The sequence below is a fragment of the Onychomys torridus genome, chromosome 11, assembly GCF_903995425.1.
Source record: "Onychomys torridus chromosome 11, mOncTor1.1, whole genome shotgun sequence".
In the NCBI taxonomy this organism is placed as follows: Eukaryota; Metazoa; Chordata; class Mammalia; order Rodentia; family Cricetidae; genus Onychomys; species Onychomys torridus.
The window spans coordinates 10,360,567-10,374,335 of record NC_050453.1 but is presented as its reverse complement, the minus strand read 5'-3'; the positions used below and the strand labels follow the sequence as shown (position 1 = coordinate 10,374,335).

General features: G+C 44.8%; 1 protein-coding gene across 1 annotated transcript in view; it reads right to left on the bottom strand.

The window, feature by feature from the left end:
* Window positions 1-13,769, bottom strand: part of Iars2 (isoleucyl-tRNA synthetase 2, mitochondrial) — a 39,903-nt gene that overhangs the window by 10,539 nt on the left and 15,595 nt on the right. Inside the window, exons 13-16 of the mRNA XM_036202328.1 lie at window positions 5,627-5,729; window positions 5,002-5,095; window positions 2,160-2,268; window positions 665-767 (exon numbers count right to left, since the gene is read on the bottom strand). Coding sequence (XP_036058221.1) covers window positions 665-767; window positions 2,160-2,268; window positions 5,002-5,095; window positions 5,627-5,729 — 409 coding nt within the window. The remainder of the gene's footprint in view (window positions 1-664; window positions 768-2,159; window positions 2,269-5,001; window positions 5,096-5,626; window positions 5,730-13,769) is intronic.

Here is a 13,769-nt window from a genome sequence, read left to right as displayed (position 1 = left end):
ACCTAAACGTAGGCAAAGCCACCACAAAGCAGGCAATATTTGCAAAGGCGAGTGAGACAGTCCCGTCCAAGACACAGACAGGAGGGCCCAGGCTTGTCCCTGTGCCCAGGACATGTGGTTTAGACACACAGCAGCTCCAAGATGGCCCAGAGTGGTGAGTGCAGACTGGTTTCCCTCTCCTTACCATCTAGCAACCTGGTGACTACCAGAGGTGAAAGGGGCAACACACCATGGGTTTCTCGCATGACAGCAAGTCTAACCTGCCCCTAAATTATCAGCAACCCCAGATCCGATGGCCACTCTTACTTTAAAGTGTATACATCCTAAGACTATAATAATGTGCACTCAGAATTTGCAATCTCATTTTTTTCTCCCTAACTTCCATTTAATTATAAAACTGTAGTTTCATGTAATAAAGCCTGACACTTTGGGGCCTCTAAACACGTGTATACACAAGTTTAAGTTTAACACAATACAGCAAACTATCTGCTGTTCTTGGCCCAGATTTGCCCTGAATTCCTGAACTCAAGGAACCTACTCTGCCTCCTGAGTAGCTAGGCCACCACCCCTGGCATATCCTGTGCCTGTCAGAGACAGTTCTAGTCTTGGATTGCTAATGTAAGAGCCTGGCCACCCAATGAAAGTAAGTTTCAGTCACACCTACTTCTCCTCCATTGATGATCGTGTCAGGATTAATGACATTCCCGAGGGACTTGGACATCTTTTCTCCTTTTTCTCCAAGTGTAAATCCATGAACCATCACTGTCCTAAGAAAGATAAATGACTTCAGCATGAAGGATCGTTTTAATCATTAGGTATGTCTTGACAGACTGTGGGTGAAGGTCATTTCTTAGCATTCATGTATCAAGCTGTTAAGTGGGGAATCTTCTACTTAAAACACAGCAAAATAGGTGTTCTATTTTCTGTACAACAGAGCATTTCCAAGCCTCTAATGTCCAAAAAGCAGGGCATGCCACCTCCTTAAAACTGACTTTAAAAAGACAACTTTAGAAAACCAATGCTGCTGGGCAGTGCTGGTGCACACCTTTAATCCCAGCTCTCGGGAGGCAGAGCCAGGAGGATCTCTGTGAGTTTGAGGCCAGCCTGGGCTACAGAGCAAGATCCAGGACAGGCACCAAAACTATATGAAGAAACTGTCTCAAAAAACCAAAAAGAAAGAAAGAGAGAAAGGGAGGGAGGGAGGGAGGGAGGGAGGGAGGGAGGGAGGGAGAGAAAGAGAGAAAGAGAGAAAGGAAGAAAGGAAGGAAGAAAGGAAGGAAGGAAGGAAGGAAGGAAGGAAGGAAGGAAGGAAGAAAGAAAGAAAGAAAGAAAGAAAGAAAGAAAGAAAGAAAGAAAGAAAGAAAGAAAGAAAGAAAGAAAACCAGTGCTTACCAGCAGTCTGGTTTGTAAGAGTGACCTAGAAATGGTCAGTGAGCTACCGGTCTGCGGTGGCTTAGGAGTGTAGCAGAGTAAACCCTTAGGCTACTGTCTAACAGTCTTTCTGAGTGCACTCTGCTCCATGTGGAGAAGGGATGAGCAACTGTCTGAACTCCACCCCAGTGGGGCTTCAGTCCCTTAGTCACTGTGGGTCCCACAGCAGCAGCGGAGCTCAGGCTACCCTCCCCAGCCCACACTGTCCTTCCCTGCACTCTGGATGATCTCCGCACCACTGAAGACGCTGCTCTACAGTTTACCCAGCTACTCCACTCCACGCCATCTTATCTTCTAGGCGGTGCAACCCGCTCCAGAGTGACAGATGCTTCACACTGCTGCATCTCTCCTCTTTTCTTTCCTTCTTGTGTTGACTCTGTTTGCTTTTTGTTGTTCTTTTCAGGATCTGCACATAGCCCAGGCTAACCTTGAGATCCTCCCATCTCTGCCTCCAGAGTGCTTAGATTACAGCATGTGCCACTGTGACTACACAAGAGGAACCTGTGGAGCTTTCTTACAAACTGCACCTAACACAGCAGATGAACCCAGCATCGTTCAGCCTTACCGCACCTCTTCTGGACAATGCTGACTCAGTGACCACCCTATCCCAGAGCCAGGAAGAGCAGCGCTCCAGCTAGCCAGTGGCTGGCCTGTGCACCTGTGGCTCACCAGGCAGGCACTCGGAGGATCATCAAAGCAGGCTCACTTTGCGTAAAGGGGATACTTACTTGAAAGGTGCTTTTGTCCTTGTGGCCACACTTGTTAGTAAGGAGGACTGGAACCAGCCCCCGAGTTGGTCCTTCCCCTCCAGATACAAGTCTGCCCTCTGCTCGGTGCCTGGAATGTATAAACACAACAAAATGAAGTTAATTAGAATAAGAAATAAAACCAAGCGTGTGTCAGAGGGTTAAGGGAACCACAGCGACTGTGCTCTACTGCAACGATGCTCTGCCGAAGTCAAGCCCACCTGACCAGACATCCACAGTGGAGGCTGGTGGTAGCTGTGGCAGAGAGCTTGCCTACCATGCACGGAAGTCATGGGACAGGCAGGTGTGAGTAACAGTCCATGCAGTTTAATCCGGCCAAGGCCCAGCATGACTCCCGCCTTTACTGTGCCTGGTCACCAAAACCACATCCAGCATTAAGAGCAACAATGTGAGTCAATAGCTCTGCTGCCGAGGCCAGCAGTGAAGAGTGCTGTCATACACCACAGGCTCCACTCTCTTTACACGGCACATTCGGTCCTTAGACTGAGGAGGCTGTCCCAAATGTGCCAGCGGAAAATGCTGCTTCCTGCTCTGACCTACCACACGTAGTGCTGCTCATCTACAAGGTCTACAAACGTACGAGAACACAGAACCTTGCAATGCTACCTCAATTACGTCAAGGGAAACATAATTAAGAAAATTACCAAAACCTAATGTACAAAAATTTCTTTAAATTAACATCTAGTTAGCCAGCATACATCTTAGTGGATAAGCATGAACTTATATACATTTGACAATCAAACTGCATAAGCTGAAAGGTCCAAATGAAGAATTCACATTTACCTGCTAGGGCCCTACACCACACTCCCCACAGTGAGGCTTTGGATCACACACTTATTCCACGTGAAACTTGAAGGTAACTCTTTCCAGTCCCTTAGTGGCCAGCTGCATAGAGGAGCTGCTGCCCCTGTCCCTTGCTCTAGAAAGCAGAAAGCCCCTGTGGTCACAACTGGCACTTGGTGGGGTGGGAGGGACTGAGTCCTTCCTGACTCTAAGCTTCCTGTGCTGACAATTTTTCTTCATTCTATGTCTAACTCCTTGGGATCCTCCAGGACTTTTCTTCTAACACATCTGCACACAGCTGCCTTCTTTTGCTCCTTTCCGATTCTTGACCATGCTCTCCCCTTTCTCTTCAGCCACTGAGTCAGAAATTTACCTAACCGAAAGTATGAAATGTCTGTAGAGCTGGGATAGTTAGGAAGGTACACACAGGACAGAAGAACAGAACTGCAGAGGGCCACATATGCACTCTGACACTATTAGCTATGTGACCTCTGTGTCCTGGCTCTAACTTGATCCCTTTGTGAGAAATAATGGAATCATGTTATGTCAGTGGTTTCCATACTGGGTGCCTTGAGGTTGCCAAGCAGGCCAGAGAAGAAACTGCTGGTGAAGAGGGGGATAAAAAAACAAACAAACAAACAAACAAACAAAAAACCACCACAACAAAAAAACATCTTTTTTTGTGGATTTTTAGAGATAGGGTATCCTATGTAGTTCACGCTGTCCTCAAATTCATGATCCCCCTGCCTCAACCTCCCAAGTGCTGGGATTACAGGCACAGACCACCAAGCTGTCTAAAAGTTCCCATTCTAATCTTAAGTAGTATAGTTCTAAACAAAATTTCACCTTGAAAAAAGGAGCATGTTGGGAAGTCACTGGACTAAGGATGTCTGAGGCCTTTCCAGATCTGAGCTGCAGCAGACTGTGGTGTTGATGAGAATGGCCCCAGAGGCTCATCCATTTCAATGCTTGCTCACCAGGGGTGGAGCTCTTTGAAAGGATTATGCCCGTGTGGCCTTGTTGGAGGAGTGTGTCACTGGGGGTGGGTCTGCCCGGCCCAGGTTCTCTCACAGCCTATAGATCAGGATGTAGCTCTCAGCTACTGCTCTAGCATCTGCCTGCATGCCACCACACTTCCTGCCATGATGATGGACTAACCTCTGAAACTGTAAGCCAGCCCTAATTAGACGTTCTCTTTCCTAAGAGTTGCCTCGGTCATGTTTCTTCACAGTAAGAGAACAGTGAGTAAGACCCAGACTCTCCCAAAGAGAGACAAAACAAACAGTAACCCATGCAACACTTGTGCTCAGAGATCTAAGCCGTATTTCTGTATTTCCAGAGCTTTCTTCTTATTGCAGTTGTGCAGGTGTCTCACTGTGCATGCTCAGTGTCGTGGGCCTTAGAGGACAGCTCTACAGAGACAGAGATCTTTCTCCTTCTACCTTCACATGGGGTCAAGCTAGGGTAACCTGGCTTGTGGGGCAGGTACCTCTACCCGCTGAGCCATCTGGCCAGCCTTCAAATCTTAACTGACAGCTGGGCAGTGGGGGCGCACTCTTTTAATCCCTGCACTCAGGAGACAGAGGCAGGCAGTTCTCTGTGAGTTCAAGGTCAGCCTGATCTACAGAGTGAGTCCAGGACAGGCTCCAAAGCTACACAAAGAAACCCTGTCTCGAAAAACCACCATCCCCCCAAAAAAAGAAAAGAAAAGAAAAGAAAAGAAAAAAAAAGAAAAAGAAAAGCCTTAACTGGCTTTGACTCTAACTAGAGATTACCTGAGAGAGGAGCTGCTAGCTGGTGGAGCTCTTGCTGCTATTCCAGAGTTCAGAGTTCGGTTCCCAGCACCCACACTGGGTGGCTAAGTACTGCCTGTAACTCCAGCTCCAGGGGATTCGGGGCCCTCTCACCCCCATGGGTGCTTGCACTCACATCCCTACCAACATAGAGTCACACACACACACACACACACACACACACACACACACACACACAAGGAAAACTAATAAAAAAAAGAAATTACCTGGAAGAACACAAGCCCACGAAGTTCCACTGTCAAACCAGATGTCCAAAATATCCTGCCCTGGCACGTACTCCAAAGCATCGGGACCACCCGCCTATGGAGACAGCAGGAGAGACTTGACCTACAGAGGCCACATCGGGACAGGAAACGCTCCAGAAGTTTTAAGAAAGGGAAACACAGTCATTGCATTCACATTTTAAAAATAAACATTCAAATGCACTTCACAGCTGAGTACAATGCCCCGCGGGAGCATGGGAAGTGAATGCCACACGAGGACATAGCTACGGTGTTAACTCCCAGGATGCTGTCTGACAGAGGGCACCATCAGCGGTGCTATGTCAGAGCTCACACAGCCCTGCTGCACCAACAGGAGGGACTTCTCTCGTGGTACCATCTGCCAAGTCACCCAGCCCACACAACTGGCCTGTGAGGTCACAAATACTCCACCTTCCGCTGCTGTGCTACAGGCTATGCTTCAACTTCAAGTAAAACCGTTCACTTCTGAACTGCATCCGCTGCCTCTGCCTCTAACTCCGGAAAGCAAACTCCTAAGTTTTCCAATACAATCCTGGAAAATTCCTTTTACCGCCAAGAGTCACTCACATTTTCACCAAGGGCAATTTACCTGGGCTACGACGTCCTCGGGAAGAAGCTGCGCAGGGGGAAGGCTCCACCAGACGTCACTGCCACGCTGCTCCACTAGCTTAGTAATGTGCTTGACGGTTTGGCTGTGGAGGAGAGAGGCGGGATCAGCGATGTGTGATCCTGTGAGTGACAGCGTCTGTCACTTACAGCTCCTCTACTTTCAGTACAAATAGAATCACCCCTAAACAGGAAGACAAACGTCTCCTCACCTCCCTATTTCAGTCCATCTATTTCCTACCCAGGAACTACTGCCCTCATTTCCGGCCAAATCAAGTCAGTTGGCACGTGGCCTTACTGCCTCGGCACTAGTTATGCGATGCCAGACTCGCCACGCTCAGAGAGAAGCCTGCCTACAACTGTTCTCACACAAAATCCCCGCTCAGAAACTTCCAAGGGCCCCTTTGCCATGACTTGGTTCATCCCCCAGGCATAAGAGGAAGCCCACACTCCACTCGGGACACCAAAAGCACACAGGGAGGCTCACAGTCCGACTCCCTCACTCAGATGGCCAAGACTTGAGAGACAAGCCAAAGGGTTTGTTCAATCACAACAGAGCCGCTCCAGTGCCGTAACATCCCAGGCACTAGAGACGCTAGAGCGGGTGAGAAACCAGATGGGTTTCTCCCCTAGTGGGATGAGATACTTTATTACTCTGCAGTGCTAGGGATCAAACTCAGGGCCCACACACGCTCCAGCCTCATTTGAGACTGTCCAGCTATTTAGCTGAGGCAAGCCGGAGCTCACAGGCCTCCTGGCCTGGCCTCCAGTGCTGTCCTTCATTGTAATCCTTCCCTCCTGCCGACACCAGGGCCCCTTGAAGTTGCTGGTTTTGACACACAAAGGGCAGCAGCATGGACTCCACAGCTTTGGGTGCAGTGAGTGGTGGCGTCATTACTAACTCATGAAGTGACACCGGGAAGACACTGACTTCAGTGTTCTCATTTGTAAACACAAATAACAGCACACCACTAAGAGACTTAAAGTGACCCAATAATGAAATACCTACAGTAACACTTGCCAGTTTAACATACATTTAGTATATATGTAAGAATTTAGACCACTGGTGGCACACTCCTTTAATCCCAGCACTTGGGAGGCAGAAGTAGGTGGATATCTGTGAGTTTGAGGCCAGCCTGGTCTACAGAGTGAGTTCCAGGACAGCCAGGGCTACACCGAGAAACCCTGTCTGGAAAACACAAAAACATAAACAAAAACTATTTAAAAAAAAAAAAAAAAGTTCTGACTGACTCTTTGAGGCAAATTTAAATAGTTAATTTTATGCTAGTTATCAAATCATGTACCTATATTAGGATTTAAGATTTATTTTTATTTATGTATTCGTGTGTTTGTGTATGTTTCTACTACATTTACGTAGATGCTCTTGGATGCCAGCAGGCACTGGAACCCCATGAACTGGCGTCACAGGCTGTCAAAAGCTGCCTAATATGGGTGCTGAGAATCAACTCTGACCCTTTGGAAGAGCAGCAAGGGCTCTTAACCCGAGCTATCTCTTCAGCTTCCATATTATTATTTAAAGATTACAATACACATAGTAAACCCTGCCTTTGAAACAGACCCCTCTCTACCACACTCCACTAGTTTAATTGACTGTGGGTCTACCACAGTTACTGGGAATGGACAGAATAGTCAACAGAAAAAAGCACTGAGTTCCAAATCTACACCAGCATATTATTAACTGTGCAGAGCAAAATGCCCAGAATCTCCATCTCTGCTAAGTTACAGATTAATAAAGCTGTTTGTCAAAACTGCTCAGGAAGCAAAATCAAGTAGGTAATCTAAGTTAACATGCTCTTTAACCTGAAATTTGAGATATCTCATAAAGACTGAGGCAGGACTGAAGAGATGAGTCAGGGGTTAGAGCACTTCCTGCTCTTGCAGAGGACCCAGGTTCAATTCCTAACCACAAGGCACTTCAGAACCAACTGCAGGTCCATTTTAAAGGGATTCAATGCCCTCCTCTGGCCTCTGTGGGCACTAGGTACCCATATACACATGCAGGCAAAACACTCACACATGAAACAAAAGAAATCTTAAAAAGGGAGAGAGAAACCAGGCATGTGGCACACAGCTGTAATTCCAGCACTGAGGAGGCCAAGAGAGGTAGACCTCCCTGAGTTCAAGGCCAGCCTGGTCTACAGAGTGAGACTATCTCAAAAGACAAAAGATAACTAAGGTGATATTTTGTGAAAGACTGAAAGTATAATGCTACCAAAGTCTAAGAATGTCCATACAACATGAATATAAAAACCTAAAATTGGCACAGATCTGGATTGCCAGGCCATTCACTTTAGATGGACTTTAACAGTGAAGATAAGCTTTCTGGATGACACCATAAAACTTTATGCAATAAATAACTAGTTATAAGACAGTAATACTTGGTTACATATTAGTCTTTTATATAGTCTGCACAGAACACTTTATCAGTTAAGAAAATATGAACACGTCTTAATAGAAAAATCTGAATAAACCCAATGTCCCAAAGAACGAAACAGAGACACAAGCAAAGTCTATTCAAATATACACATAATTATAGTGGGCATGCTGTTCATATCAATTATATATTTTTCCCTTAAAAGAGTCAAGACTCCGGAGAGTGGTGGCACACACCTTTAATCCCAGCACTCAGGAAGCAGAGCCAGGCAGATCTCTGTGAGTTCAAGGCCAGCCTGGTCTATAGAGCGAGATCCAGGACAGACACCAAAAACTATACAGAGAAACCCTGTCTTGACAAACAAAAAAAACAAAAAAAAGAGTCAAGAGATGAGTGAGTGTCATCTGCCTTTTTATGTCACCATTAGATTGCCAAGTTTGGGCAAGCAATGAAAATTTTTAAATGTTTGGAATAAACAGATAAAAAGTAATATAAAAGTGAAAGTGAACTGTTAACATTTCATAGTAACTTAACAAATCAGGCAAGACTAATATCATCAAATGAACACCATGTATTCTGTTTTCCAGAGCACACTCAACAAGTTCTGTAAATAAGAACTCTTGGTAGCTGACTGCCCTGTCTTGAGAGTTCATAAACCTTGAGCCTAAGTAAGTGACACGGTTGGAACTAGCCACTTCTTTGTCCCACCTCTGTCACACTAGCTCCTGGCTGCACTCACACCCTGTCCTCTGGAGCTGCTAAGCAATGGCTGAGGGCTCTGGCTGCCCAGGCAGAGGGCTGGGAACCAAGGTTGAAGGCAGGGAAGGAGGGCGTCTCAGGAGATTAGTGTGTCGACAGAGCAAGCAGAGTCCAAAGCCCACACTCTATCTGGCTTGTTGGCTGGCACCAAGAGTAAATATGGTGTTTTTCTGAGCTTCAGTTTCTATGAAAGCTGTAAAAAGATTATGAACTTTTTTACTTTTGAAAAAAACTCTTACTGAAGAAAAATGAGTAGCCTTACATGATGTGTTTCACATCTATTTCATAACAAATTCAACTTAAATGAACTGTTTTTCTTATCTTTAAATATCAGATAACTCAATAATACTTTAAAATTATAGTTTAAGTGTTTATTTAATTACATTAAAGTACTTTGCTGAGTCTATAAATCAAAGGAAGATGTCAAATTTGCTATCTGTACCTTATTAAGTCAACTATAAAACCCTAAGTTTAAACACCTTAGAACCTGAATAAAGTTCCCTTTCATTGCAATATTTTCTTATAAAAATATAATAATTCACTTACATTAATAATAATTAATAAAGCAGTAACCGTGTTTTAGCATACAAAGACATACAACTGCTTTATTTAATTCTCTCCAGTGCACTGCCATCTCCTTTCTCTTTTGAGGTGTCGCCATAGAGATCAGGCAGGTCTCACAATCCTCCTGCCTCAGTCACCCAAATGCTAAGCACTCTTGCATTTTACACGGTTCATCTGAAGGTCATGGAAGCCTTCTTTTAGATTTACAAGGTCTGGTGTCCCACGCCTGCTTGGTTTCATTTTCCTTTTGCGTCAGTAATAGTTTTACAAATGGCACAACTACAAATGTAATCTCCATCAATGAGAAACAATGCGCAAAACTTTTTAAAACCCAGCTTCAAGCAGTGCATGGTGGGCATCTGCCCCCTCAGCATCTCAGGAGGATGCAGCAGGAGGACCAAGTTCAAGGTCAACAGGAGCTCCAAAGACTAACCAGGTAGCAGGCAAACAAAATACAGTCAAGGTAGGTGTGCAGATCAGTGGGAGAGCACTGGCCTAGCATGAGCATGGCCTAGGACCACAAATACACACATACATACATACACAGTACATACATATATGTACATACACACAAACACTTCTTTCCCCCAAAATTGCAAAGTTAAATTCTACAACACCAAGCAAACAGCCCAGTTTTGCTCTTTATTCCCAGTTCTTAGGAAGCTGAAAGCGAAGCAAAGTGTCTCCAGTGCCCCGGCGCTGCGGCGGCTGAGAAGGCAGGCTTCCCACTTCCTTCTAGGGCTGAAGAGCACTCACTGCACCTCGCTAAGCCTCCTGCTCTGCATTCCAGTCTGTTCGGAGTTTCTGGACAAATGACTTACATTTTTAAAACACAACAAAATCAACTCTAGAGTTAGAGAGTAAAGGAAACCAAACAAGTATATATTGACATAACGTACCTATGATTTTTGAGAGGCCATGCTGTATATACCAAAATGTATACAATTTTGTCAGTTACAAAAAGTGAATGAATTGAATTTTAAACTGAGATTTAATTTTTAAAAGTATACTAACAGAAGCCTTCCGTCTGAGCACACCGGAGTTCCAGTGCACAGCACTGCTGTCCCAAGAGAAGTTCCTCTTGCCATCCACACCTTGCACGGACCAGCAATCTGGAGGGTCACCATGCTTGTGCAGAGCTGAGCTACACAGTCCATGTCTCAGGAAAACCCAGGTGGGAATGTAGCTCAGTAGTAGGGGATTTATTTCCTACCAAACAAACAAAAACCACCTCGAAACAGCCATGGACTAACAGGTCTGGTCCCTGGATTTTCACTAAGTGGGACTTAGGCAAAGCTACCAGCTCAAGCGTCTTCGTGATCACCCCTCCACGGGGATTAAACTTCATCTGTGTGCATGTGTGTGGTGCTAGGATTTGAGAGCTTGGCAAGGGCTTTAGGACTGAGCAATGCCCCAGCCCTATCTTCTTTTCTAGATCATTACGATCCTTGACAAACAGCTAAGCTGGACATCTGACATGGGTATCTTTGTAGAGAATCCATTATTCTTATTTCTTTACAACAAATACTTAGAAGTAGAATTTTTTATGATGAATAATGAGAACATGAGATCATGATGATTTATAATGAGCTCATGCTTTCAAATATTTTAAAAGAATTTCTTAAGAATTCCTCTGTGATATTATTATGTTCATTGTGGTGGGATCTAAATTTGTCCTTGCAAATTCAAGCATTCTCTTTATTTTATTAACAGCATTCTATACTTGAGCATATGGCTGACTTATGACCTAGAGATCAGTATAAATTGCCGGGGATAAAAGTGGGCGAAACCACTTATCACTATGTCATTTGTTTCCATTTTAACGCTGTATTTCACAGAGCAGTAAGTCAGACCGTAATAAAACTTTGTACTTGACTCAAAGGCCTTATCTGACACATTACGTGTTCCTGCTTCGGTTTCCATCAGGGAAAAGTCAGGCAGTGAGAGAGAGCAGCTCCGACAGCAGCCAATCACCGAGCTCTGCTCTCCGAGGCTCAGAGCATATTTAGCTGGGAGCGGCTGCACCGAGGGCTCCCAGGTAAGAGGAGCCCGCTGACATCTCACTCTTTTCTGTTTTCTCTGTAAGCAGAAGGAACAGGACAAGAGCCGCACTGGAAGCTACCGGAAGAGTGAGGTAAGAGGTTAAGAGTTCCTATCTGTATACTAAATGTGACTAAGAACACGATGGAGCGTCAGAAAGAAGAGCCTGTTCTCCATTCGGTCCTATACTCAGTTGAAAAGGCAGCAGGAAATGATTTCGGATGCTTTCGTTACTTAATGAACATAAAGTCTGCAGGTCTCTAAAAGTCGGCTCCAAGCTGCCTAAGTCAACAGTGTTGGCGACAACACACACTGAAATAAGGAAAGAAGCTTTATCAATAGTTCCTGTCTTCTCTAGGGGGCCAATGTTTCTAAATTTTATCCATTTTAGGTTAAAAAATATTTGTTTTTACTAACCAAAGAATAGATTTCCACCTAAATTATACAGGAATTATATTACAGATTCAGAAAATGACCAATGTTATTAACATCAAAAGTGGAACTATTCTTGAGAAAAAGAAGCAAGCATAAACTATAAATGAAATTAACACGTCAGAGTTCAAGTCCAGAGTTTGAAATCTGGCAGTCTTTAAACTTCCTTAGGATATGAATAAGCAAGGTTTTCTTTTGCAAAACAAGTGTGTTTAGAGGTAACGTGAAGACTTTGGTCAAAGAAGCAGGAGAGCAAGGCATGGTGCTGTAGCTCACCCTGGGTCCCAGCTCTCAGGAAGCTGAGGCAGGCAGCAAGGTACAGGCTAGACCTTTGTCCCCAAACTGCCACCACTCCCACCATGTACACACACATCAGGAGGCAGAGGGCTGGGGTAGCTCCATAGTCTCCTGTAGAGTGCTTTCCCAGCATGCACCAAACTCTGGGTTCAGTCCTCAGAATCATACACACTAGCTACGTGTTTTAAAACAAAAGGAATCCTCTGACAGATGTAATGGAGTCATCACATGTAACAGCAACTCCATGTGGACTGTGGACTGATTTCCAGTGGAGATGCTGTTACTTTTGATGGCCTCCAACTGACTACAAACGTGGGGGAGGAAGAACAGAAATTCCTGGGTACCTGATCTCATTTGATTAAATTAACCTTCACTCTATTTTCTAACTAACAAATAACTAAGACTATAAATGTCTTAAAATCCCAGTGCTGTGTCACCAGAAGGACCCAACCATGGAAGACAATGGAAGTTCTCACCGTGAACTGGTGTACAGGAAAATGACCTATGAATTGACAGACAGTATGGCTAAGTATGTCTGTCATTCTGTAGGCCAATATTCTGTACATCTCTGCTACTCAAGAACCAGCAATCAACTGACACCTTCAAGCACTTCTGCGGCAGACCACAGGAGAGTCTGTATATCGTAGGAAAACATTGCTCACGAAATAAACTGGAGACGATGCCAGTGTGGACCTGCCTCTGTATGTCTGAAAAAGCTCACATCTACTTCATTTAACTGATCTACTATTTTAAAAGTAAAAATGTAGCTAAATTCACAGTCAGTTCCGCCAGTTTGCTGAAGTCTAGAGGTGCAGCTCAGTGGTAGAGTGTAAGTTGATGAAGTCTGGAGTACAGCTCAGTGGTAGACCATATGTTTAACATCTGAGAGAGCCTAGGTTCAATCAGTCTCCTTCACTCAAAACAAAAAAAACAAATCTGTTCTGCTTTTTAATTTTAATAAGATATATTGGGGTTGGGGATTTAGTTCAATGGTAGAGTGCCTGCCTAGCAAGTACAAGGCCCTGGGTTTGGTCCTCAGCTCCAAATAAACAAAACAAAACTAAAATATTCATCCCACCTCAATCACCTTAAGTTAATGCCTTAAAAGTCTTGCATTCTAATCACAGAATTGAAACAACAGTGACTTTGAAGTTCACTTGTGTGAACTTATCTCAACTATGGTCACTTTCAGTCCCCACAGATGCATTAAGATAGTAGTGGACTGTAAGTGACCAAACTCTACAACAACACTCTAGCAAAGTCAAGGTAACGCTAACCTAAAGGAGAATCAAACAGTCTGACAAAAGGACTTCTCCTGCCCACTCAGGAGTTTAAAATCCTTAATCTGTTATTCGAGATTCCTTACAGTCTGTCCCAGCCAGTCCTTAGTGAGCTCAGGCTGCCTTTCTAACCCTCTCACAGCCCCTGGAGCCATGTGGCTCCCACGTACAGTCCTGTGTCCTGCTCACCCTGACTGCTGCAGAGCACTTGTCCCCACGCGCTCGGCTGAAATGCTACCTCCTCTGTGAAAGAAGCGGGTGAGCACAGTCCTACATCTGTCCACGGCAGAAGCTCTTGTTCCCTTTGAACAAGTTCCACAGCAAAGTGAACAAGAACACGCACACAAACGATATCAAAA